The sequence below is a fragment of the Apiospora hydei genome, assembly GCF_038363865.1.
Source record: "Apiospora hydei strain CBS 114990 chromosome Unknown utg000009l_segment0_segment0, whole genome shotgun sequence".
Taxonomy (NCBI): domain Eukaryota; kingdom Fungi; phylum Ascomycota; class Sordariomycetes; order Amphisphaeriales; family Apiosporaceae; genus Apiospora; species Apiospora hydei.
Window position 1 is genome coordinate 4,971,596 of NW_027117368.1, and position 20,597 is coordinate 4,992,192.

General features: G+C 52.6%; 9 protein-coding genes across 9 annotated transcripts; 7 read left to right on the plus strand and 2 right to left on the minus strand.

The window, feature by feature from the left end:
* Positions 1–226: 226 nt before the first annotated feature.
* PG997_013366 (uncharacterized protein) lies at positions 227–2,453 on the plus strand (the record flags this gene model as incomplete). The annotated part of the gene is made up of 4 exons (XM_066817680.1): positions 227–523; positions 850–944; positions 1,040–1,100; positions 2,331–2,453. The coding sequence occupies 4 exons, from the start codon at positions 227–229 to the stop codon at positions 2,451–2,453; spliced, it is 576 nt and encodes a 191-aa protein (XP_066663372.1).
* Positions 2,454–3,449: 996 nt separating this feature from the next.
* PG997_013367 (uncharacterized protein) lies at positions 3,450–4,409 on the minus strand (the record flags this gene model as incomplete). Its single annotated transcript, XM_066817681.1, has 3 exons — positions 3,450–3,953; positions 4,037–4,153; positions 4,215–4,409. 3 exons carry the CDS (start codon positions 4,407–4,409, stop codon positions 3,450–3,452), a joined length of 816 nt encoding a protein of 271 aa, XP_066663373.1.
* A 396-nt stretch (positions 4,410–4,805) lies between these two features.
* On the plus strand, positions 4,806–5,852 carry PG997_013368 (alpha/beta hydrolase; the record flags this gene model as incomplete). Its single annotated transcript, XM_066817682.1, has 1 exon — positions 4,806–5,852. The coding sequence occupies one exon, from the start codon at positions 4,806–4,808 to the stop codon at positions 5,850–5,852; it is 1,047 nt and encodes a 348-aa protein (XP_066663374.1).
* A 606-nt stretch (positions 5,853–6,458) lies between these two features.
* Positions 6,459–8,440, plus strand: PG997_013369 (MFS multidrug transporter; the record flags this gene model as incomplete). Its single annotated transcript, XM_066817683.1, has 7 exons — positions 6,459–6,886; positions 6,962–7,261; positions 7,327–7,606; positions 7,668–7,815; positions 7,881–7,946; positions 8,009–8,250; positions 8,327–8,440. 7 exons carry the CDS (start codon positions 6,459–6,461, stop codon positions 8,438–8,440), a joined length of 1,578 nt encoding a protein of 525 aa, XP_066663375.1.
* A 2,090-nt stretch (positions 8,441–10,530) lies between these two features.
* On the plus strand, positions 10,531–10,878 carry PG997_013370 (uncharacterized protein; the record flags this gene model as incomplete). The annotated part of the gene is made up of 1 exon (XM_066817684.1): positions 10,531–10,878. One exon carries the CDS (start codon positions 10,531–10,533, stop codon positions 10,876–10,878), a length of 348 nt encoding a protein of 115 aa, XP_066663376.1.
* A 430-nt stretch (positions 10,879–11,308) lies between these two features.
* Positions 11,309–13,074, minus strand: PG997_013371 (uncharacterized protein; the record flags this gene model as incomplete). Its single annotated transcript, XM_066817685.1, is given in 5 exon segments — positions 11,309–11,376; positions 11,441–11,544; positions 11,568–12,169; positions 12,189–12,831; positions 13,004–13,074. Coding segments are annotated over 5 exon segments (1,488 nt in total), but the record flags the coding sequence as incomplete, so codon positions are not given.
* Positions 13,075–13,919: 845 nt separating this feature from the next.
* PG997_013372 (uncharacterized protein) lies at positions 13,920–15,380 on the plus strand (the record flags this gene model as incomplete). Its single annotated transcript, XM_066817686.1, has 5 exons — positions 13,920–14,121; positions 14,183–14,239; positions 14,300–14,747; positions 14,803–14,901; positions 14,978–15,380. 5 exons carry the CDS (start codon positions 13,920–13,922, stop codon positions 15,378–15,380), a joined length of 1,209 nt encoding a protein of 402 aa, XP_066663378.1.
* A 189-nt stretch (positions 15,381–15,569) lies between these two features.
* On the plus strand, positions 15,570–17,217 carry PG997_013373 (Protochlorophyllide reductase A- chloroplastic; the record flags this gene model as incomplete). The annotated part of the gene is made up of 3 exons (XM_066817687.1): positions 15,570–15,694; positions 16,079–16,369; positions 16,635–17,217. The coding sequence occupies 3 exons, from the start codon at positions 15,570–15,572 to the stop codon at positions 17,215–17,217; spliced, it is 999 nt and encodes a 332-aa protein (XP_066663379.1).
* A 1,412-nt stretch (positions 17,218–18,629) lies between these two features.
* Positions 18,630–20,474, plus strand: PG997_013374 (cytochrome p450; the record flags this gene model as incomplete). Its single annotated transcript, XM_066817688.1, has 5 exons — positions 18,630–18,813; positions 18,868–18,873; positions 18,926–18,977; positions 19,046–19,792; positions 19,859–20,474. 5 exons carry the CDS (start codon positions 18,630–18,632, stop codon positions 20,472–20,474), a joined length of 1,605 nt encoding a protein of 534 aa, XP_066663380.1.
* Positions 20,475–20,597: the final 123 nt, after the last annotated feature.

Here is a 20,597-nt window from a genome sequence, read left to right on the forward strand (position 1 = left end):
AGATCTTGGCGGTGGCACCACTGCATACCACACAATCGAATTCAATCGACCGTCGAGGCAGAGGAGAAGAAACACACACGCAACACCAATGGAACCAGCAACGGACAAGTTGCGCCGGGGAAGTGGGCAAGACCATGTATAAGACCCCGGCTACTGCAGATTGACCTAGAGAGCCATTGCCCAAACACCGCGTCCATTCGAATTCTGCTGCACGGCACCCATCACTATGCAAGATACACTCGTTGAAGAATCCCGGGAGAAGGATATCTCTCAGCCGACTCATGAGTCCCCGACGACAGATAACGTGCCCGATAGCAAACCCCACGACCTGCCATCTGAACATGTCTCCCCGCAAAACGGCGATGACTCGGATACCTTGGCCGACAGTATAGAATACCCATCGATGTGGAAGGCCATGCTCATCGTCTCGGGTCTCTTCATGGGCGTCTTCCTCGTCGCCCTCGACCAAACCATTATCGGGACGGCCATCCCCAAGATTACCGACGAGTTCAAGACGATACAGGTATGTCACAATTCTGTTTTGATCTTCTTCTTCTTTCTTCTTTGGCATTTCCAAGTTCCCTATTTCTCGGTGCATGGCTGACCAAAGCTTCAGGACGTGGGTTGGTACGGCAGCGCCTACTTCTTGACGAGCACGGGTAACGTCCCATCCCAGCTTTCCCCGGCTCCCTGCCCCCTGATTGCTGACTCGCGCACGCACCAGCCCTGCAACCGTCGTACGGTCGCATCTACGTGAGCTTTGATGTAAGTTTTTATTCGTTTCGATAAGTATCCACTCGGATCGGTCCACATGGCTGACTCGACGTTTCATTTTCCTTCTCGGCACAGTCCAAATGGGCCTTTCTGTTGGCCATCTTCCTATTCGAGGTGGGATCCCTGATCTGCGCCGTCGCTCCGACAAGCGCGGTCCTGATCGCCGGCCGGTAAGCTAATAAATCATGGATAATAACTGGACCCCGATCTACTACCATCGGTTCCCGAAGATTCCCGACAGGGGCTGACCTTGCTCTGCGTGCAGCGCCATTGCCGGTCTGGGAGTGGCCGGCATCTTCTCCGGTTGCACCGTCATTACCTCGTTTGTTGGTGCGTTGCCCTCGCGTGTCCCCCATCAAACCCCGCTCAATACCCCGTGTCGGGATCATTTCGAATACTGACTGGACCTTATGCGAAATAGTGCCCCTTGAGAAACGCCCGCTCGCCTTCAGTCTCTTTGGTGCCGTCTGGGGAGCTGCTTTCGTCGCGGGGCCCCTTCTCGGTGGCGCCTTCACGGATCACGTCACGTGGCGTTGGTGTTTCTATATCAAGTATGCTATATCCATATCCATGCAGTTCCATCACAAGTTTCGGGGACCACTGTATTAACTCTATGTTTTCCCCAGCCTCCCCATCGGCGCCGTCTCCGCCGCTGTCGTGATGCTCGTGCTCAACCCCCGTCGCGCCCCAAGAACGAGCGGGACAAGACCACCCTCGTCCGCCTCCGCGAGCTCGACCTCGTCGGCGCCGCCCTGCTGGTCGCCGCCATCACCTGCCTGCTCCTGGTCCTGCAGTGGGGCGGCAAGCAGCACGCGTGGAGCGACGGCCGCATCGTCGGCTTGCTGGTCGGCTTCGGCCTCCTGCTCGTCGTCTTCGTCGGCTGGCAGGTCCGGCTCGGCGAGCGGGCGACGCTGCCGCCGCGCATCATGCGCCAGCGCACCGTCGCGGCGGCGTCGGTCTTTGTGATCATGTTTGGTGGTTCCGCCGTCCTCTTCATGTTTTACCTGCCCATCTTCTTCCAGAGCATCCGGGGCTCGTCGGCTATCTTGTCGGGTATACAGATGCTGCCCATGCTGCTGGGCCTGGTGGTGGCCTCGGGCTTCGTGGGCGGTCTCGTCTCTTACTTTGGCTTCTACACGCCGTTCCTGATCGGCAGCACCGCCATCTTCGCCGTGGGCGCGGGCCTGATCACGACGTACAACACGGAGATGAAAGACGCCACTTGGATCGGCTTCCAGATCCTCGCCGGCGCCGGACTGGGAGCCGGGTTCCAGATCCCCCAAGCCGCCGTCCAGACCGTCCTCGCCCAGGAGGACATCCCCGTCGGCTCGTCGGCCCTCATCTTCTTCCAGAACCTGGGCGGCTCCATCTTCGTCTCCGTGGGCCAGGCCGTCTTCCAGAACGGCCTATCGCGCGGGCTGCGGGAGCTGGCGCCGACCGTGGACCCCGCGCTCGTCTTCGCGACGGGCGCGACGGGGCTGAAGCAGGCGCTGGAGCGGGCGGGGCAGGCCGCGGCTTGGCCCGCGGTCCTGGTCGCGTATACGCGGGGCCTCCAGGATGCGTTCAAGGTAGGCATGGGGCTCGGGGTCGGGGGCGTTCTGGCCTCGCTGTTCTTTGAGTGGCGCAGTGTCAAGGAGAAGAAGAATGGGGATAAGCCGACGATGGCGCACGTGGCGTAGTACTGGCATCATCGGCGTGTGTGATTGGTGTAGCTATGAGCTCATAAGGCCTTTCATAGTAGCATCCTAGGTGAAACAATTGCTCTTCCGAGAGGTTGTCATATAATCAAAACGTTGATACGATTGTAACCACACCTGTTTGGGATCATACGGTGAAATTTGCTGAACCATTACTTCACAATTGATCTGGTGGGGAGGGAATTTCACCCAAAGCAAATGCACGCAGGATTGACAGATCGCTATGGGTCAAATCAGGAAGTCACACTCATTAAAGGCCATAATGTGAAGCTTGGAGTTCGTCGTGAGAAAACGCATGGGCATCACTAGTGAAAGACGCTCCTAGGGGTGGGCCTAAAACATATACGAGCTACCCCTATTTGGAGACCATGGGTCTAAGATAGGGGTAGCTCGTAGATTTTTCAAAGCCGCACCCAGGCGTGGCGTTCGTACCAAGTGACACTTTGAAGGCGCTATCTAAATTGCAAGAACCCTAAGACCTGTGCAGCAGCATCGCGAAAACCCTAATCCGATAAACGTTTGTTTTCGGGATGGAAGCGGGAAGCGGGAAGTTTTGCCGGGCTGGAAGGGTCGACTGCGGGTCTCAGTAGTGTCGGGACTCAAAAGTCTATTTCATCAGATCCAGATCCAGTTCCACGACAGGGGCCGACTAGTGGCACCACCCTCACCGACCACGTGGATCTGGGTAAAGAATCAGGGGATGCACCACTGGTCATGCTGTCAGGCCACCCGTGTGGTGATGTTTCGACTTCCCGGTTAAAGATTCCCTGCTGCGCTGTAATCCCTCTAAAAGTCGGCGGCCTGATGCAAATGCTGCACGCTTATAGTAAGCTATCTAACTAAACCTTAACCATGAATCGTTTGACATGTGCATCGCAATGGAAGACTTTCATCCGATATTTCCCCTCTTGTCATACGAATATCTCGTTACACAACTATTGTAGGCTAGAAAGCGGTGACATCGGCATTGGCACTGCTCTAGGTAATGAATGCTGCGCTATTTTCGTATCCAACATAACTGACCGAGTACTTGGGTTGATGGCCATCCCTCCCGGTCTGTGAGATGGGTCTAGGCTCGCCACCCAGTATCCCAAGCCGGGCTTGTGCCCATTTCCGAACTGTAGCACCGCACACGACCAGTATCTCTTCGCTAGTGCCATCTTCGAAGCCTAGCGCCAGCATTACCCGAGCATCGCGGCCCTCAATCTGTGATACAAGCGCTTCCAATTGACATGTCGAGGCGGGACGAGGTGTGGGGTGGTGTGTGCAGTGAACCTCGCCATCCGCAGAGGGCCAGTGCGAAACCAGCTCGTTGTCCCACAATCCCAGGGCCTCTTCTAGGATGTGGAGCAAATCGTGGTGGAGGTTGGCGCATTCGCGGGAGAACGGTTGCATCGTCATCTGGAGGATGTCTCCGCGCACTCCCATCGGCCATGGCGTTGGCGCTTGACGGTCAGTTGCCGGGCCTGCAATGAATGTCTCCTGTATAACCATTCCGTGACGTTAGCTATAAATGCATTGTTATTTCATTAGGCAATGTGGATGTGGATGCTGTTTTTGCTCACGGAAGAGTCACGATCGATCGTTCCCCGTCCCCAATATCCACGCAAACGACCATCCTTGTGCCGTGAGCCTGCCGCTGAATTCTTGATGTGCTTATGCAGACCAAAGAACTCTACACTCTGTTCTTTGGGTTAGCGAACCAAGCATCGTTACAGAACATCGGAATAATCTCATCCTTACCGCATCGAACACGCGTTGGACTGTAGTTCCTGGGTTGCCATGACCGGCGATCTTAAATGCGCCATACGCAGCGAGTGAGGCCAAGAGGGCATTGATGGCTTTGGTACGCTCCGCCAGCGGATCTTCGTACAGACCTTCCCTTGAGGGGTCTTCGAACTCGTAGAAAAGAGATATATCAATAGTAGGGAGGCCCATATTAGCAGTTTCGCCCATCGATATGGCTCACAAATATATGTGTATTCACTCTCAATTACCAACACGGATGTGGAAGAAGTGGGCACCAATGGGGACAGCTTGGTATAAAACAGCATACAGTGAAATCGGCCATGTTAGGTTGTCCTTGTGGGGTGCCTGTAATAGAATGATGCGGGTGGCACCACCCCGGGATCTGTACGGCAGGTCGCGAGTGGACATGTGTCATCAGAATTGGCGCTGTGGTGGCCTTGACATAGTACAAGGGGCTAGCTGATAAACGAGACATTAAGCAACAACCAGGACGAAACTACACGATTGCCTATAGCAAGAAAGAGAAAAGCCTGGAAACTAGAAGGCAACTGGGTTTCTTCATATATGCATTTGCAACAGAGTTGGATGGCAGCCCAACAATACCACGCGGCCGAAGTCGGCGCCCGCAAAACGGACAACGACGGAAAACCCGACTGGGTCCCGGGAGAGGCTCCCTTGGAGGGCGTTATGCGCGGGTCGTGCGGCATGGAGCTGTTCTTATCCACAAACGGCCCACCGAGGATTCCGGGACACCCCGTCGTCATTTTCGAGGCGGGAGTGGGCGCGTGCAGCTCCAGCTGGGGGCCCGTCCGCCGCCTGTTGGACCCGCGCATCCGCAGCTATTGCTACGACCGCACCGGGTACGGTCGCAGCCCGTCCGCACCGGTGGCTGGCTCTCCACGCACCGCAGGCGTTCTGGCTGAGGAGCTACTAGATGTGCTCTCGTCGGCGGGTGTGAGGCCTCCTTACATCCTGGTGGCGCACTCGTTTGGCGCACTCGTCGCCCGCGAAGTGATGGCCGCCTTGGAGCCAGATGATGTTGTCGGGCTGGTTCTGGTGGATGCGAACCAGGAGAGAGCGTACAAGGCCATTGAGGAGCCGCTGAAGCCGCTCGCCGCGTTGGCCGGGCCCAGAGGGCTGGCGCTGCTCGACCAGTCGGGATTACTGGCAGGCGGGGACCACTACACATCAGACGAGCTCCAGCGTCTGACTGTGGACGCGGAGAGAGAGGCCAAAGAAAACACATCGGCTTTGGAGACAGCGTGTCTAGAAGCCAGCTCCGACGCGCTCGCCCAAAAAAGCCAGCTCGAGACCATGGCACTCGGGGTTCGACCCGTGACGGTCATCCGAGGCGACACGAAGCGAGACTACCGGCGCGTCATTGCCGCTACCCGACAGCGTTCTGATCTGGATGCTGAGGCTAGTCGGGTCCTCGAAAAGCTTCACAACTTTGTCGAAAAGGAGTTCGATGTGCGGGATAATGCCCTACAGCGGGAGCAGATGCGGTTATCGGCCAACAGTCGATTCGTGCAGGCGTTGGAAAGTGGACATGCCGTTATTGCTACCGAGCCGCATCTCGTCGCAGATGAGGTCTCGAGCGTCTGGGAAAGTTGCTTGGTTTCATGGGTTTGAGGGAAACACGGTCGAGGACAGTAGTCGAGGGACTTGAGAATTTGGCTTGCCGAAGTAGCGACTCTGACACGACATCCTATCCCGGCGACGAAGCTGCCCGGTCACCATTGATCATCCGGATGCTACGGGATTCAGTCGGATAGTGATTAGAACTCGGCAAAGATAATTGACTGTCTAGAGTAATCAAAGTCCGTCCGAAGACCGAGAATTGAGATTCCATAATTAGAAATAGGGACTTATTATCCCCTATCTCATCACCATGTAATGCGAAGATCATGTACATAATACGCCGCTTAGTTCAACCTATCTTACCTCATATCACATTCAGCTGGCTGCCGATCAACTCAGGCCCTGGTCCAAGCCACCCCTCCATGTAAGCGGCGTTACACAAGCTCGCGAGTTCGGCACCAACGACGGAGACCGAAATTGCCGTACCGTCTGTCATGTACTTCAGCCGGTATTTATCAGCTTGGGGTAGAAAAGCCCCCTGAACCGGGCTGCTGGGCCACAGTCGCGCATGCGAGACATTCATGGATGACTGCCACTGTTCCCCTGACTATCATCGTCGATATCTCTAGTACAATATTTAGTCCGTAATTCATGGCAATGGATCGAGAACCGTTTCAAAGTAGTTCCTCCGCGCTGGAGATGCAAGCCGTCCGATACACACCGGGCTCCAGCACAAAAGCCCCGACCGAGGAAGATCTGACGCAACCGCACACCCGGCCCAAAGATGAAGATGGGTCCGTGATGCAAGGCGAGCAGCTCCCAGTCCAAGACCCCAATCTCGTCGACTGGGATGGAGCAGATGATCCGAAGAACCCTCAGAACTGGAGCTGGAAGCGGAAGCTGGTGACAACGGTCGTCCTCTCCCTCTGCACATTCTCCGTCTCCTTCGGAAGCAGTATCTTGGCATCCGCCATCGCCGTGCTCTCGACCGAGTTCCACGTCAGTCCCACCGTGACCACCCTGAACGTCACCCTCTACGTGCTGGGGTTTGCCGCGGGCCCCTGGATATGGGGCCCAGCCTCCGAGTAGGTTCAGTTGAAAGGAGAACCCCGACAAGAGGCCCCCCTGATGCCCGATCCAGCTGACCTGTGAGCCCCCAGGTATATCGGTCGGTACTGGCCCTTTGTGGTTGGCTACGTCGGCTTCATATGTTTCACGGTGGGCGTCGCCACCGCGCAGAACTTGCACACCATCATGATCTGCCGGTTCATGCAGGGAGCCTGGGGCATCGCGACCGTCACCGTCACCCCGGGAGTCCTCGTCGACCTCTGGGATATACGTACCCGTGCGCTCGCTACCATCGCCTGGTCTGCGACTATCGTCATCGGTCCGACCATGGGACCCATCATCGGGAGTTTCACGGTGAAGAACGAGAGCCTCGGCTGGCGGTGGACCATGTGGTAAGTGCCCATCAATCACTGCATAAGCAGACACCGTATGTTACTGTCTGACTTATATCTTCCAGGTTCACTCTGATCATCTCCGCCTCCTTCTTCATACTTGTACTCATATGCTTTGAAGAGACGTGGGGGCCCGTCATTCTGCAGAAGAAGGCTAAGCGACTGCGATACGAAACCAAGAACTGGGCACTGCATTCGAAACGAGACGAAGCCCCGGTCGATACGATGGCCCTATTGTGGAAGTACGGTCTGAAGCCATGGCAAATGATCATGTACGAGCCCATCCTTGTGGCCATATGCCTGTATAACAGTCTTATATATGGGGTCATATATCTTACCTTCGAGGTTAGTAGTCCACTTCAGGGGTATGCGTAAACTCGGGAGTCAGGTCATTGACGTTGTATAGGCATACCCATATACATTTGGTACGGTGCGGCAATGGGAAGATGGGGTATCTTCACTGCCCTTCCTCTCCCTCCTGGTCGGGTATTTAGGGGCAGCCATCATTCAAACCTTTTTCCACCTCCAGATCATTGACAAGAAGCTAGCCAAGGGTACGTGGCAGTATGGCTGGTACCTGACTTTACCGCCTCCTTTACGACTGACATACCTTTGCTAGGCATTCGTCCTACCCCAGAGGATCAGCTCCCAACAATGATTCTCGGAAGTTTCATTCTTACCATTGGTAAGTATAACCACACGCCCATGTCATTTGGCTTCGCACTAACCCGTGTTGGGTAATGACAGGCCTCTTTTGGTTTGCGTGGACATCATCACCGAATATCACTTGGGTTCCGCAAGTCCTCGCCGGTCCTTTCATCGGCTGCGGCATCAACATGGTGTTCGTCCCTTGTCTGAACTACCTGATCGAGTGCTACCTCGTCGATGCAAACAGCGCGTTAGCGGCCAACACGATCATCCGAAGTGCTGTCGCGGCCGCCTTCCCCCTTTTCGCGAGCCCCATGTTCGCCAACCTTGGAGTGGCTTGGGTATGTCGTATCTCCCAGCATCTCTTTTCAGAGCTGAGGGGCTGCGGACTGGACACATCGCTAACCTATAGTTCAGGCAACGTCGATTTTGGGCTTTTTGTGTGTGGCATTCATCCCGGCGCCCATCGTGTTCTACGTCTACGGCAAGAAGATTCGTGGATGGAGCAAATTCGCGTTCACCATGAAATAGTGGTGAACTAGCTTTACTGAGTTAGCGGTTGTTTCGAGGCTTCTGATATCCCTGGGATATCATCCTAAATCTACTGGCATTAGAGCTGACGTACTGCGTTACCTTATATTCTTGAGCTCCTTGATAATAGCAACACCGGGAAAAGGCATTGACAGAACGTCATAGGGTCGTCGGCGAAGATATCGAATAGCTGATACACAAGCCACTCTATTACTACATTTTATCTCATTATCGTCCTGCAGGAGTGGGAATGCAAGTTGCTGGACGAAGCAGCACCTCAGTCCATGATCTGGAGATCGAGTGTGGTCCCTTGGAGTGATACCGCCGTGATGTTCTGAAAGCGGCTTCATGCATGACGCAACCGAGAGCTGCCCCGCGCCCGATGTAACGACATATGATCCCTGCAGCCACACCCCCAAACATCAGACTGATCATTGGGCAAACGGGATATATGTAATTTACTGCGCCGCTCACCACTTGTGTTGGCTTTGCTCATTCCAATCATCCCAGCACAATGGACGTTGGGTCCGATGCGTTGTGACGAGTGCCATCACCAACACAATACAACCGAACATAACATCGTGTCCTCAGTAATCATTTGGTCCAAGTGCCTAGTACAAAGTGAGAGCTACAAAGACTCTGAGACCTGATGTTATAAACTGGATAGTATAAGCGCCGGTGAAAAAGAGGCTGATCGATGCAGATAAGAAGGATTATGATGCCTGGCTTGAGTTCCGCGTCGTCTTTTTCATCTTCTTCCATTGGTTCACCTAGCCCCCACGTAATGCTGGGTCTGCACGCCTTCTTGACCTATACATAACTTTGTGTAACCTTTGCTTCACTGGAAACAGATTCATACATCCGTATCACCACCAAACGACATGTCTATCCCGCCAGGTACTGATCTTTGCTCCATCCCGGTTGGTCCTGTGCCGAGCGGAGTGACGCCTAATTTCAACAACCCGCCTGATCTTTCAAGCGCAACCCTTGGAGTGGGCATTTTACTGACTTCACTGTCTACAACTCTTGTCATCGGAAGGTTATGCAATGCTTGGGGTCATTTGAAAATTTCCGACTGTCGGTTGAACCCCACTCAATATCTCCAGCGCCTTCATGATGCTAAAAGACAACGAAAGATCTTACCATCACCGGCTTCGTTCTGAGCGTCGGCTATACTGGCACTGTCCTGGCTAGTAAGAACAGATTTTTCAAGGTGCCATGAACTCTTACTAACCATCGCCTAGTGCAATAAGTTGACCCGGCATGCGTGGGACCTGCCTGCCTGCTGCTACATCGCAGATTACACATGGAAGGTAGCTTTGATATCGGGAGCTGAGTGTGCCCGTCGCAGGAAGCTAACTCAACACGCTGTGTAGCTTCTCTTCTCGCAAAACCTGCTGCTGGGGATAACGCAGTTCACTACCAAATCGCCTATCCTGTTCCTGTATTTACAGCTCTTTGCAACCAGCCGAGCAACGCGCCACGCCATCACTGCGGGCATCATCTTGATGGGGGCGCTCTACCTGCCTCATCCAATCGTGGTCGCCGTGTGCATGACCCCTCGCTCAAACGAAAGCTGGGCGGACCTGGCCACCAACGGCAGGCCTCAAAACATATCCTTCTACGCGCCCGTCCACGGAGTCGGATCCATCTTGCTAGATTCATACATCTTTGTTATTCCGATATTAGTTCTTCGCAAGCTCCAAGTCAGCAGGAAGAAGAAGTTCCAGCTGCTCTCAGTCTTTACCGTCGCCCTATTGTGAGCCTACCCCTTTTCTGTTGATCTTCGACTTAGTCCTTCCCATCCGCCAACATTCTCTATTGGACTAGCAGTTGGTCATCCTTGAGATAGCCTACCGATAAAAAAGTGCTGACGGGGTCCTTAGTGGTATTATGTCGAGCGTGGCCTCCTGCACATGGAGATTCATCGTCCTTTTTGGGTGGTCGGGAGATTCCACTTGGCAACAGGCGAATCTATTCATTTGGATGTGAGTGACTTCTATGGTGTATTTGCAATCAAGCCAGCAATAGTATCTTACCATACCTACCGTAGTATGGTCGAACACAACGTGGCGCTGATTGTCGCCAGCATGCCCGGTTTCGCTGGTCTCATCAAGAGGAAAGCTTCGACTTCGGCTTTCTGCCAGAGCCTCCTCTCAAAGCTCCGGCACGGAAGTAGCAGCTGCGCCAGCAAGGATGCCCAGTCCAATACACCCGCGCCGTATGCCCCTTTTCGTGGCAAGCATAGCGAGACCCGCCGAGGCCGATCGTACTACTACGAGATGGATGAGACGAGTCTTGTCCGAGAGACACAGTTTTCTGCTGCGCACGACCACAAGCCGGTTGGGAAACATCTGGCGGAAGACGAACGAGGTATTCTCAAGACAACGAATCTCGCTCAGTCGCATGAGCGACCATCAACGCACATTCAACGTTAGTGTGCAACTGCACGTGCCCTGCGCCCATGACAAGGTCATATGGTGTTGTCCATCCTCAGCACAGATCAACTTATATAGAATATATATAAGTACGGCCGGTTTCTAAGGAGCGGCAAGTTAGTTCGAACTTAGCACATATTAGACAGATGAGCGGATGATGTGGTCATAGACAAGTGAGGATTACTACTCGCTATGAATAAGACCGGCACAGAGATCGAATTTCACTTTTGAAAAAACAAAAGATATGACGTGTAAATGGTTTACAGGTATAAATGGTTTACAGGTACCATACACTTCTTCAAACAGGGCCCTGAACTCTCTTCCTGATGCGCACCGCAATGGGGTCTCTCGGCTTTGCCACCCCGAGTCCAAATCGCATGGGGGCTATCTTTATCGGGGCGGTCAAAATTTGAACGTCGTATCTGCTTACTAGCAGAGCACATGTAGACATCATGACAGTCTTGGCAATGAACCGACCAGGGCACATTGTAGGCCCTCCTATAGGTAACGTATAAGTTAGGCAGAGATCAATGCATGATTTCTTGTTCTGTCAGCAACTTACCGCCAAAGGGAACCCATGAACCATCCAGTCCCTGAGTAGAAAAGTACGCTCTATCGCCCTCCATATCGTTATGTTCCGCTTTCATACCCTGTTTCAAAGCCCCACTGGATGGATCAGAGGGATCTACAATGAAGCGGTCGGCCCAGAAGGTGTCGAGGGGTGCATCCCGTCTTTCGTATTCCAGATGGACTCGTTTCGATGTGCAATGGCGGTGCTGACCAATGCCGTTTTGCCTTTGGGGAGCCGCCAGCGACCAAGATCCACATCCTCATGCGGCGAGCTGAACATGAGGAAAACATTCACATAGAGTCGTAACACCTCCGCATGGATTGATGATAGAAGCGGCAACTCCCATAGCTGCTTGTAGGTAACGTCATCCATGGAAAACGGTTGGGGAAAGCTGCTCTCAATCTCATCACGTACACGACGGAGTAGCGTCAAATCTTGGAACACGTGGAAAGCCGCGAGCATTGCAGCCGCAATAACATTGGAGTTCGCCCTAGGGAGGTGGTCCGTATTAGCGTAAACCCCGGGTGGACGAGCGCTCAGTGAAGTGAGACAGCCACTTACCCCCCAGATCAAGCCCATGTCATGGGCTGCAAGACATTCGTCGTCGATGAACCCCCGGCTGCCATGCTGGAGCAGCTCTTGTTGCAGATGTCGTATAATCTCCGATCCCCAGAAAGGGTCCCCGTCCCCGTCTGGATAAATGCTAGATTCTGTAAACCGCTGCCGGGCATAGACATACCATCTCTGAATCTGCTCCGACAGTGTTTTTCTCAAACGGTAGGGACGAGACATCAAAAATGAAGGAACTTGGCAAAACAGCCAAAGGCAAGACCTTATCGAATGACCAAGAGTTCTCGATAAGGTCCGGATTGAGTTGGAGGAGCGAGGGGCCGAAGATTGCCTCGGTTACTGCAGTGCTGACTGGCTTTCCGAAGAATTTGTAAAAGTCGCCTATGTCGGTCCAATCCTCCTTGATACCCAGACTGTCTGTATGCGAGACCAGCAGATCCATGAACCTCCGAGACACCATTGGCATTGAGCGACCTGCCCAGGCCTGATTGAAGGCCTTGTGGAGCAAGTAGTCAACACGTCTTTCGGGCGCTACATGACTCCCCGGGAGAGGCTTAGCTGAAGGTCCCGAGTCATCGGCGATGTATGCCGAGACGCCCCTCTTTGGCATGCCGAACATGAAACGCTGCCCAAAGACATATAACGCCATAGGGCTGGAAAGATTTGGATGCCTGATGATGCGAGATATTGTTTCCTGGCCTTGAAAGACGTAGACATCAGTCCCTAGTAGGGATATCATGGTCGAAGTCAATGAACCTTCATAGGACCTATAGGCCGTTGCCATTACATCAGTGAAATGTCCTTCTAAAGAGCTGCTGGCAGGGGTGATATAGTCTTCTGCTCTTACGTAGCAAGTCCCAAGAACTTTCCAGTGTCCCAGGCAAAGGAAAGGGCATTCCCCAGAAAAGGGACGAAAGCTGGATAGGGGGTGGAAGTTGACCACTACCATGATTCTTGCGGGCCTTGTGGTAATTCCGAACAGACCGGATGTATCGAATCAGGGCCACAGCAATAAGCCCGACAATTAGCAAAAGAGACGACATGAAACGGCTCATGGTGATGCATAGAGTTTATTGTTCTTCGTAATCTGCCATGAATGTCGGAGTAATCAAGACGGCTGATATACCAAGTTCCGGCGCTTAAAATCAAGGCAGCCCTACATAGCTTTAGACTTCTCATTCCAACCAATGCTTCGTCACGCTATCTGTCTGGAGGCAATTGTATTTGAAGTCACAGTTGTGCAATCTTAATTGTCGGATACCAAGAGCCCACCTTACGATACATTATTTACACTGGACTTCTAATTTCGGTCTTCACGCCGGGGGTTGATGCATTGAGTGAAGTGTTTCCGTGAAATATTTCCAACATTATTGCCTCATGAATCCTCCGTGGATAGGGCGAATGGTAACCCATAATCACACCAAGACGTAGTATCAAGTTGGCTGCAACCATTGTAACCCCAGCTTACGAGACATAAGCCGGGATGTTGAAGATACGGGAACTTTAGAGGGCGTCCGGGGGCGGCATTCGGCCCGTTGCTTGGCAGTTACTTAGGTCGTAATATTGCTGACTGCATAATTCACAAACCAACAACCAACGTGCATACTGATATCACGAAGTACGCACACGATGTGACACCCCTTGCCAGGTCAGTTCAAGCCAGACCCCACCCCCAACACGCGTTCCCCGGCTCCCGTGTCTTGGCCAAATCCTTTGTGAAAGTTGACAGCATGCATCAAATTACCTTCCTGGCAGTCCCTGCTTACTTGATCGTATTGGCACGCAATTACCAGGAGTAAAGTCCATATGTTGGCCTCTGGTGGTTAATGATAAAAGTCAAAAGCCCTGTCGTTTCTTTCTGACTGGCATTGTTGCTGGAACGGTATCATCCACAATTACCATGGACTCTCTACCGCCTGGCATAGACCTGTGTGCTGTTCCAGCCACCACACCTCCGGATTCTCAGACTGCTTCTAATCTCACTGACCCTGTTTCTCTCTCGATCACAACTCTGGTGATATCGTCCATCCTATTAGCCTTGTCATGCATCACCGTCGTCATTCGGACTTGGACTAATAGACATAGACTCAGGTGGTCAGATCGTAAGTGATTCCTTAGATACCCCAAAGGATCGCGGCCTAAGCTTACAAGAGACATCTAAAGACGTTGCTGTTGTTGCCCTTTTCTTTCATGCCGCCAATGTCGGCATCATTATGTCGCGTACGTATATCTATCACCTTTCCGCGGATACAACGCGCCGCTGATTATCATATTCCTCAGTACACAGATACAACCGCCACCAGTGGGACCTCCCAGTATGCTGGTTTGATGCGAGCTACCTGAAACGCCTGTACGCTCAAGTACTCACATTCGGGACCACCCTGTTGCTGTCAAAGGCGGCAATTCTCTTGCTTTACTTGGACATATTTGGAATCAAGCGCGATGTTCGTATTGCTGTCTGCGTTGGTTTGGCAGCCAATACCATGATATTTATCCCCTTCATCCCTATGGCCAGCTACTACAACGCGCCACACGCGGGCCAGCCTTGGGAATCTATAACCGACCCCAACAGGGCTCAGCCGCTACTCCCCTGGGCAGTTGCCACAGGTATCGCATCCGTGATTCTTGATGTGTACATCTTCGTCCTGCCGCTGCCTGTGATCCGACAATTGTCCATGTCTGCCTCCAAGCGCTTCCAGCTGATGGCCGTATTCGGGATGGCTCTCATGTAAGCACAGCACTGACATGGGCTTCATCATTGGGGGTTTCGCTGACCGATACAGGGGAGTTGTTGCCGGTATAGTAGCGATGGCCTACCGCATTGAGCTGCTCATAGGTGCATCTGATAGCACATGGTACCAAGCCTCAGTAGCAATTTCCAAGTGAGTAGTTTCAGTTCACCGTTCCGAAAGATAAAGGACAACCAAAAGCTTACATTTCTAACCACCCATCGTTCAGCGTGGCGGAAAATAGCGTTGCTCTTATTGTTGGCTCCGGGCCAGCGCTGGCCAACTACTTCAAGGCGCACATAGCTAAAACAGAAGCATGGGTTTCCATTCGGTCCGTGTTCCGATCGACGCAGAGCGGTAGACAGAGCTCAGAGGGAAGCTCGAAAACTCACCGAGGCCGGCCGCTCTGGACTTTTGGGTCTCCGCGTGCAGATCCGGGCGCCCAGCCGAAGAATGGCTGGGAGCTGACCGACCCAAGGCCTGCAAACTCAGTTGCTACCGCCTTGTACGACCGTAGTCAGGATGACGCTCGGGATGATAGAGGGGGCGAACATGGATACAACGGTGTGGTCAAAACAGTGACGGTTTCGCAGCTCAGAAGGGGACGGGATTCTACAGACCGACTCGTGTGATGGAGCAGGTCTCTTGGTTGAGAAGCTGGGGATTGTATTTACTCTATTCTTGGACTACCTTGATGTAATTCCGAATACATAAGTATGAATGTGGATGGATCTCGAGTGGACAAGGGTGTGTGACCATTCGCTGAGATATTCCGTTATCAATGGAAGCATCATTATGTAAAGAGTCGCATCCGAATAAACATGCATGCTCTTCATGCCGCTGAAGATAGATGGGCTGATTTCTACCCAGATGCTATAACTCCGTCTGAGGTTTCGTCCCGAGCCGGATATGAGCCAACATGCATGACGAGTGGCATGATGTGCAGGTAAGCTCGCTTAGGTGTAGTTCCCTGCCTAAACTGGTGTCTAATGCAGCAGGGGTGCTGCAGACACGTTCTCCTTGATCCCCACCTCCGGCGTAGGACTTCCCAGCTAGATTGTTATCAAAATTGCAGTTAACATAGGAAGGCTGTGCATACATGAAGAACCATCTCAAGGGTGCCATGCCATAAAGTTGGTCCTACCTCAGTTGTCGCTAGACACTCAGGCAAGGGATCAACCGGAAGGACCAGGTAGCCGCCCAACAACAAGGGTAGTCGTGCGGGGTTGAACTTCGGATTTGGTCAAATAACACCGGACATCCTGCCATCTTGGACCATCAGTATCCAACCCGTTTGGAATTGCTTGATTGCTATCTACTTTGCCACTAGAAGGGACACCAACATAGGCCAGATGGAGCTCCTCAAGGGCAGCATCCTCTTGACAGGGGCCAACGGCGGCCTCGGGTGTGGTATTGTTCGCCGCATCATCACCACACCAGAACTTTTGCGATACCACGGTATCTACTTCGTTCGCGACGCCCAACATGCCACTGCGCTCAAAGCCACACTCGCAAACGCACCCAACTCATATTCCTACCAAATCATCTCGCTAGATCTGGCTCGACTCCCCGACGTGCGCGGGATCGCCCAGGATCTCCAGGCCCGCATTGCGGGGGCGAGGTAGCGCCCATTCGTGCGCTCATCTTGGGCGCCGGATATATGGATGCGGGAGAGCATTCGTGGACTGATGAGGGGTTTGACACGGCATTTGTAGCCAACTACCTGGGGCATTGGCTGCTAACTATGATGCTGCTGGAAAGCATGGACCAAGAATTGGGTAGAATCGTCGTGGTTGGTAGCAGTTCGTACGAGTAGGTGAATGACCGCTACAACCGCTGTCCTCCTTCGAAGATCTTTTGTCGTTTCGGAGCTAACAGACTCGTAGTGTAGAGCACCCTCACCACCTACTTGACGGGCATTACAAGGAAGACAAGTGGAAGATTTTCTTCCGCCAAGATAATCTTGATGCAATTGTTCATGGACAATGGAGCACAAACGGGGACGCTGTCCTCGCCAGACACGCCGGTACACGCCGGTATGGTGTGGCCAAGATGTGCGCCGTGATGATGGTAGCAGAGCTTCAGCGCCGGCTTGATGCTGACCCAGTCTTGAAGAGGGTGTCAATTGCTGGAATCGACCCCGGCGCTATGGGTACGGGTCTCACTCGTCGGAGCAACTGGTTCACCCGTGTGCTGCTCTGGCCAATCGTTGTGCCTATACTTGCCCTGTTCCTTACTTGGCTCGACCGGAACGGGCACGTCCGGACGATCCGCAAGTCTGCGGGGGACGTGCTGGCGGCTGCGTTCGAGGCCGGAGATGAAGTAAGGGGCAAGCTTCTCAATGGGTCAGAGGTGGCGGATGTGGTACCCGAAGCTGCGGATGTACAAAAACGGCTTATGGTGTGGAGGGATAGCGTCAAGTACGCGGAGTTGGAGGAGCAAGATACCATACTCACCCAGTGGAAATGAAGATCGAAATTATTGTTGGTTGCCCTCTGCTGTTGCATGTACCATATTAAGTACGTAATCTGCAATTGCGGCCCGTTTCGTACCTTTGACTTGCAGAATCCTACGGAATTAACGATGGCTTATCCCTACCGATGCGATCAATGGACTTATACGCACATATTACCCGACGTGTGTATGGACTTTCGGTGCTTTGCTCCGGCAGGATTGTATGACCAGAAAATCGGTCCCCAGCAGCCGCCACCACTTACGCAGACGGCTTGGCTCGATCCCCTGCTCGGTCGTGTTATGCCTAGTTGGGGCCTACATATGCAATCCACGCATATCAAATGTAACGCGTGTGGTGATGTGCTTCGGTATGGCTAAGGTGAGTGATGCATCGATCGGTTCGCTATCCATGGTACCCCCAGCAATTCAACGTTACGACTGGTTGGGTCATCGAATGCAACCCTTGACGTTGTGCGACCTCCTGCTGCCGCCAAGATCGACCGGAGAATCTCTCCAAGCATTTCTTAATCATGATTCGCTTAAATTGATCCGCGGATCATTTCAACGTTCTCGGCATCATACTGTTTAGGAGATGAAGACCTTCCGGCTGGCCAAGTGAGCCATGCATCCATCAAAGCGTGGACATATTACAACTCTGTATGCTTGCACGACTTTACATGATCTCATTCATATAGGTCCTACGCAAGGATGGGCCTGCCGCCCTCATCACCTGTTCGCAGCAAGCGTTTCCTTGCAGTAATTTCATCCGTTTAAGTCGCATGCAGCTGAAATGATGCGTTCGTATTCGACATTCCTTGGGTAGTAGCAGAAATCACACGCTTCGTTAGCAGCTGCAGGCGTAACCAACGCTACCGGGACCGATCAACAGGATATCAACACGCCCTTCATACAGTCATCGGCTTCAGCACCTCAAATCGGTAACGTAGGACCTGTGACCATACGTTGGACCCGTCTAACAGATTACAACCATGCAGCATGGTATTTCTGCATCAAACATTGTTAACAATGCCTCCTTTCCTGGATATACTATTAGGTTGGAGGGTTGCACCAGAACTTACCCGCCCAATTTTTAACTGGATCGAGGCATGCTTATGCTGTTGTATTTCTGGTTCCATGGGACTAACTTTAAGATGAAGCTGAGCAAAAAGAAGTAACACAAAATGAGATGGGGGTAGTGTTGGGTTGGCAGCGTATGGGGTTTGTCACATCCGGCTTCATCTTCGCATTTGGTCGTTGGATAGTATAGAATGATGGATGGAGCATTCATGTCACTGTTGAGCGAAGCCTTTACCACCTCTATTCCGAGAATCAGGTTTAGCTTTGCACTTTCTCAGATATTTCTACTGTCGCTGCTCAAACCTTGAAACGACTTCTCATACCCTTTTCATTGAACCCGTGAGGTCGTCATGGATCTATCAGACAGTAAGCTATACGCCGCTTGGCAGAGCTTGTTAGCACTGGGTCATACTGTGCTTTCTAGCTATGTTTTCACTGTCATACTGCTTTTGCTGTCATGGAGAGTGTGGAAATTTACTGTGTACCCTATTCTTCACCCCAATGAGCCGAAGGAGTTTCCATGCTGGATTCCAGGTAAAGGCATCATTCCCCCTTGATCACATCATCCAAATGCTGAAATTCTTTTAGTTCTAGGTCAGATCAAGATTTTCACTTTTGGCCAAAAAAACCACTGACGGAATTGCAGGCCATGGGTTCCCCTTTTTTCATAACTCTAGTCGTCTATTGGCCAAGGCAAGGTAAGGCGTATATCACAATGATTCAGAGTCCGAGTGCGTTCCCTGGCTTACACACACTTCCCGTCTAGCCAGTATTTCGGAAACAATCGAGATCCATTTACCATAACCGCCTTCGGCTCAACATTCTGCGTCATCACAGAACCTTCGCATACCACAGAGGTTTATAAGAACACGCAGTCTCTCTCATTTGAGGAATTCATTGTCGGTTTGATGAAATATCTCGGCCTAAGTCGCCATACTATCAATGCGGTATTCCACACACCTCTTCCCGCCGACAAGGCGGGGTTCGCCAACCCCAAGGGCCAACCACTTGGCCACTTCGTCCGGGATATGCACCACCACCAACTGTTTCCCGGTCAGAACCTCGATCTTCTGGAGGAAGTTATGGTGAACTGGTTTGACAACCATCTTCGCCTCGAGGGACTCAAGGTTCTGTGTGCCCCTTACGATACTTCCATCAACCCGAAAGCTGTCAAGGTCCCACTTGCAAAGTGGTGCTCGGAGTTGTTCACTCGGGCCGGTGAGATGGCATACTTTGGGCGTACTCTCGGCGAAGTCGAACCAAACATGGCCACAACCTTCCTCGAGTATGACGACCTGAGCTGGCAAGTGTTGTATCAATATCCAAGGGTCTTCAGTTCAAAAATGCACGCAGCCATGGACAGGATCCAGGAGATATTCCTGCGCTACTTTGAGGTACCTCGAGACGATCGTCAAGGGGATGCGTGGTTTACAAAAGCCATCGAGGAGGAATGCCGAGCTCTCGATATCTCGAATAAAGACATGGCACGTTTCATGTGTACTGTGTACTGGGTGTAAGCAACCACTGCGATTCGTTCGATGACAAGGCTGCAACGAAATGAATTTAGACTTACCTGAAGGCTAACACGTATGTCAGTGTTAGCACCAACACCCGCAAAGTGGCCTTTTTGGCTGCTATACCATCTCCTCCACAATCCATCTCTGATCCCCCTGATCCGCGATGAAACCGCCTCGGCGTTCCACGGCGCCACTATCACCAACTTGGACTATCTGCACAAGCGATGTCCCACGCTCGAGAATGCCTGGTTCGAGACACTGCGTCTGAGCTCCAATTCGGCATCTGCACGCGTTGTCACCGAAGACACAGTCATCGGTAGCCGGCTCGTGCGCAAGGGAAGTAAAATACTGATACCCTACCGCCTACTCCATCACAACGAGGCGGTCTTTGGGGCCGAGGTCGAGCGCTTCCGACCAGAACGCTTCAATGGGCGCGCCGCCGCGCTCACCAAGGGACCAAGCTGGCGGCCATTTGGCGGTGGCAAAACCATGTGCCCTGGCCACTTCATCGCGAAGCGTGAGACCGTCATGTTCGTGGCGATGGTTTTGCAGCGTTTCGATATCGAGCTGGATGGTGACGCTACGGTGATGGAACTCGACCTGGGCAAGCCGGTTCTAGGACTGGCCGATCGCAAAGAGGGACAGGATGTGTCTGTGAGATTGACCTCTAGGATCTAAAGGCGGCAGTGGTTTATATGTATGGTCCAGGCATGAAGGGTATCACGACTTTGACTAAGCAATGCGTACATATTAAGTTCTAGCTATAGGCAATAGGCTCATATCTTAATTGGACTCTTTGTT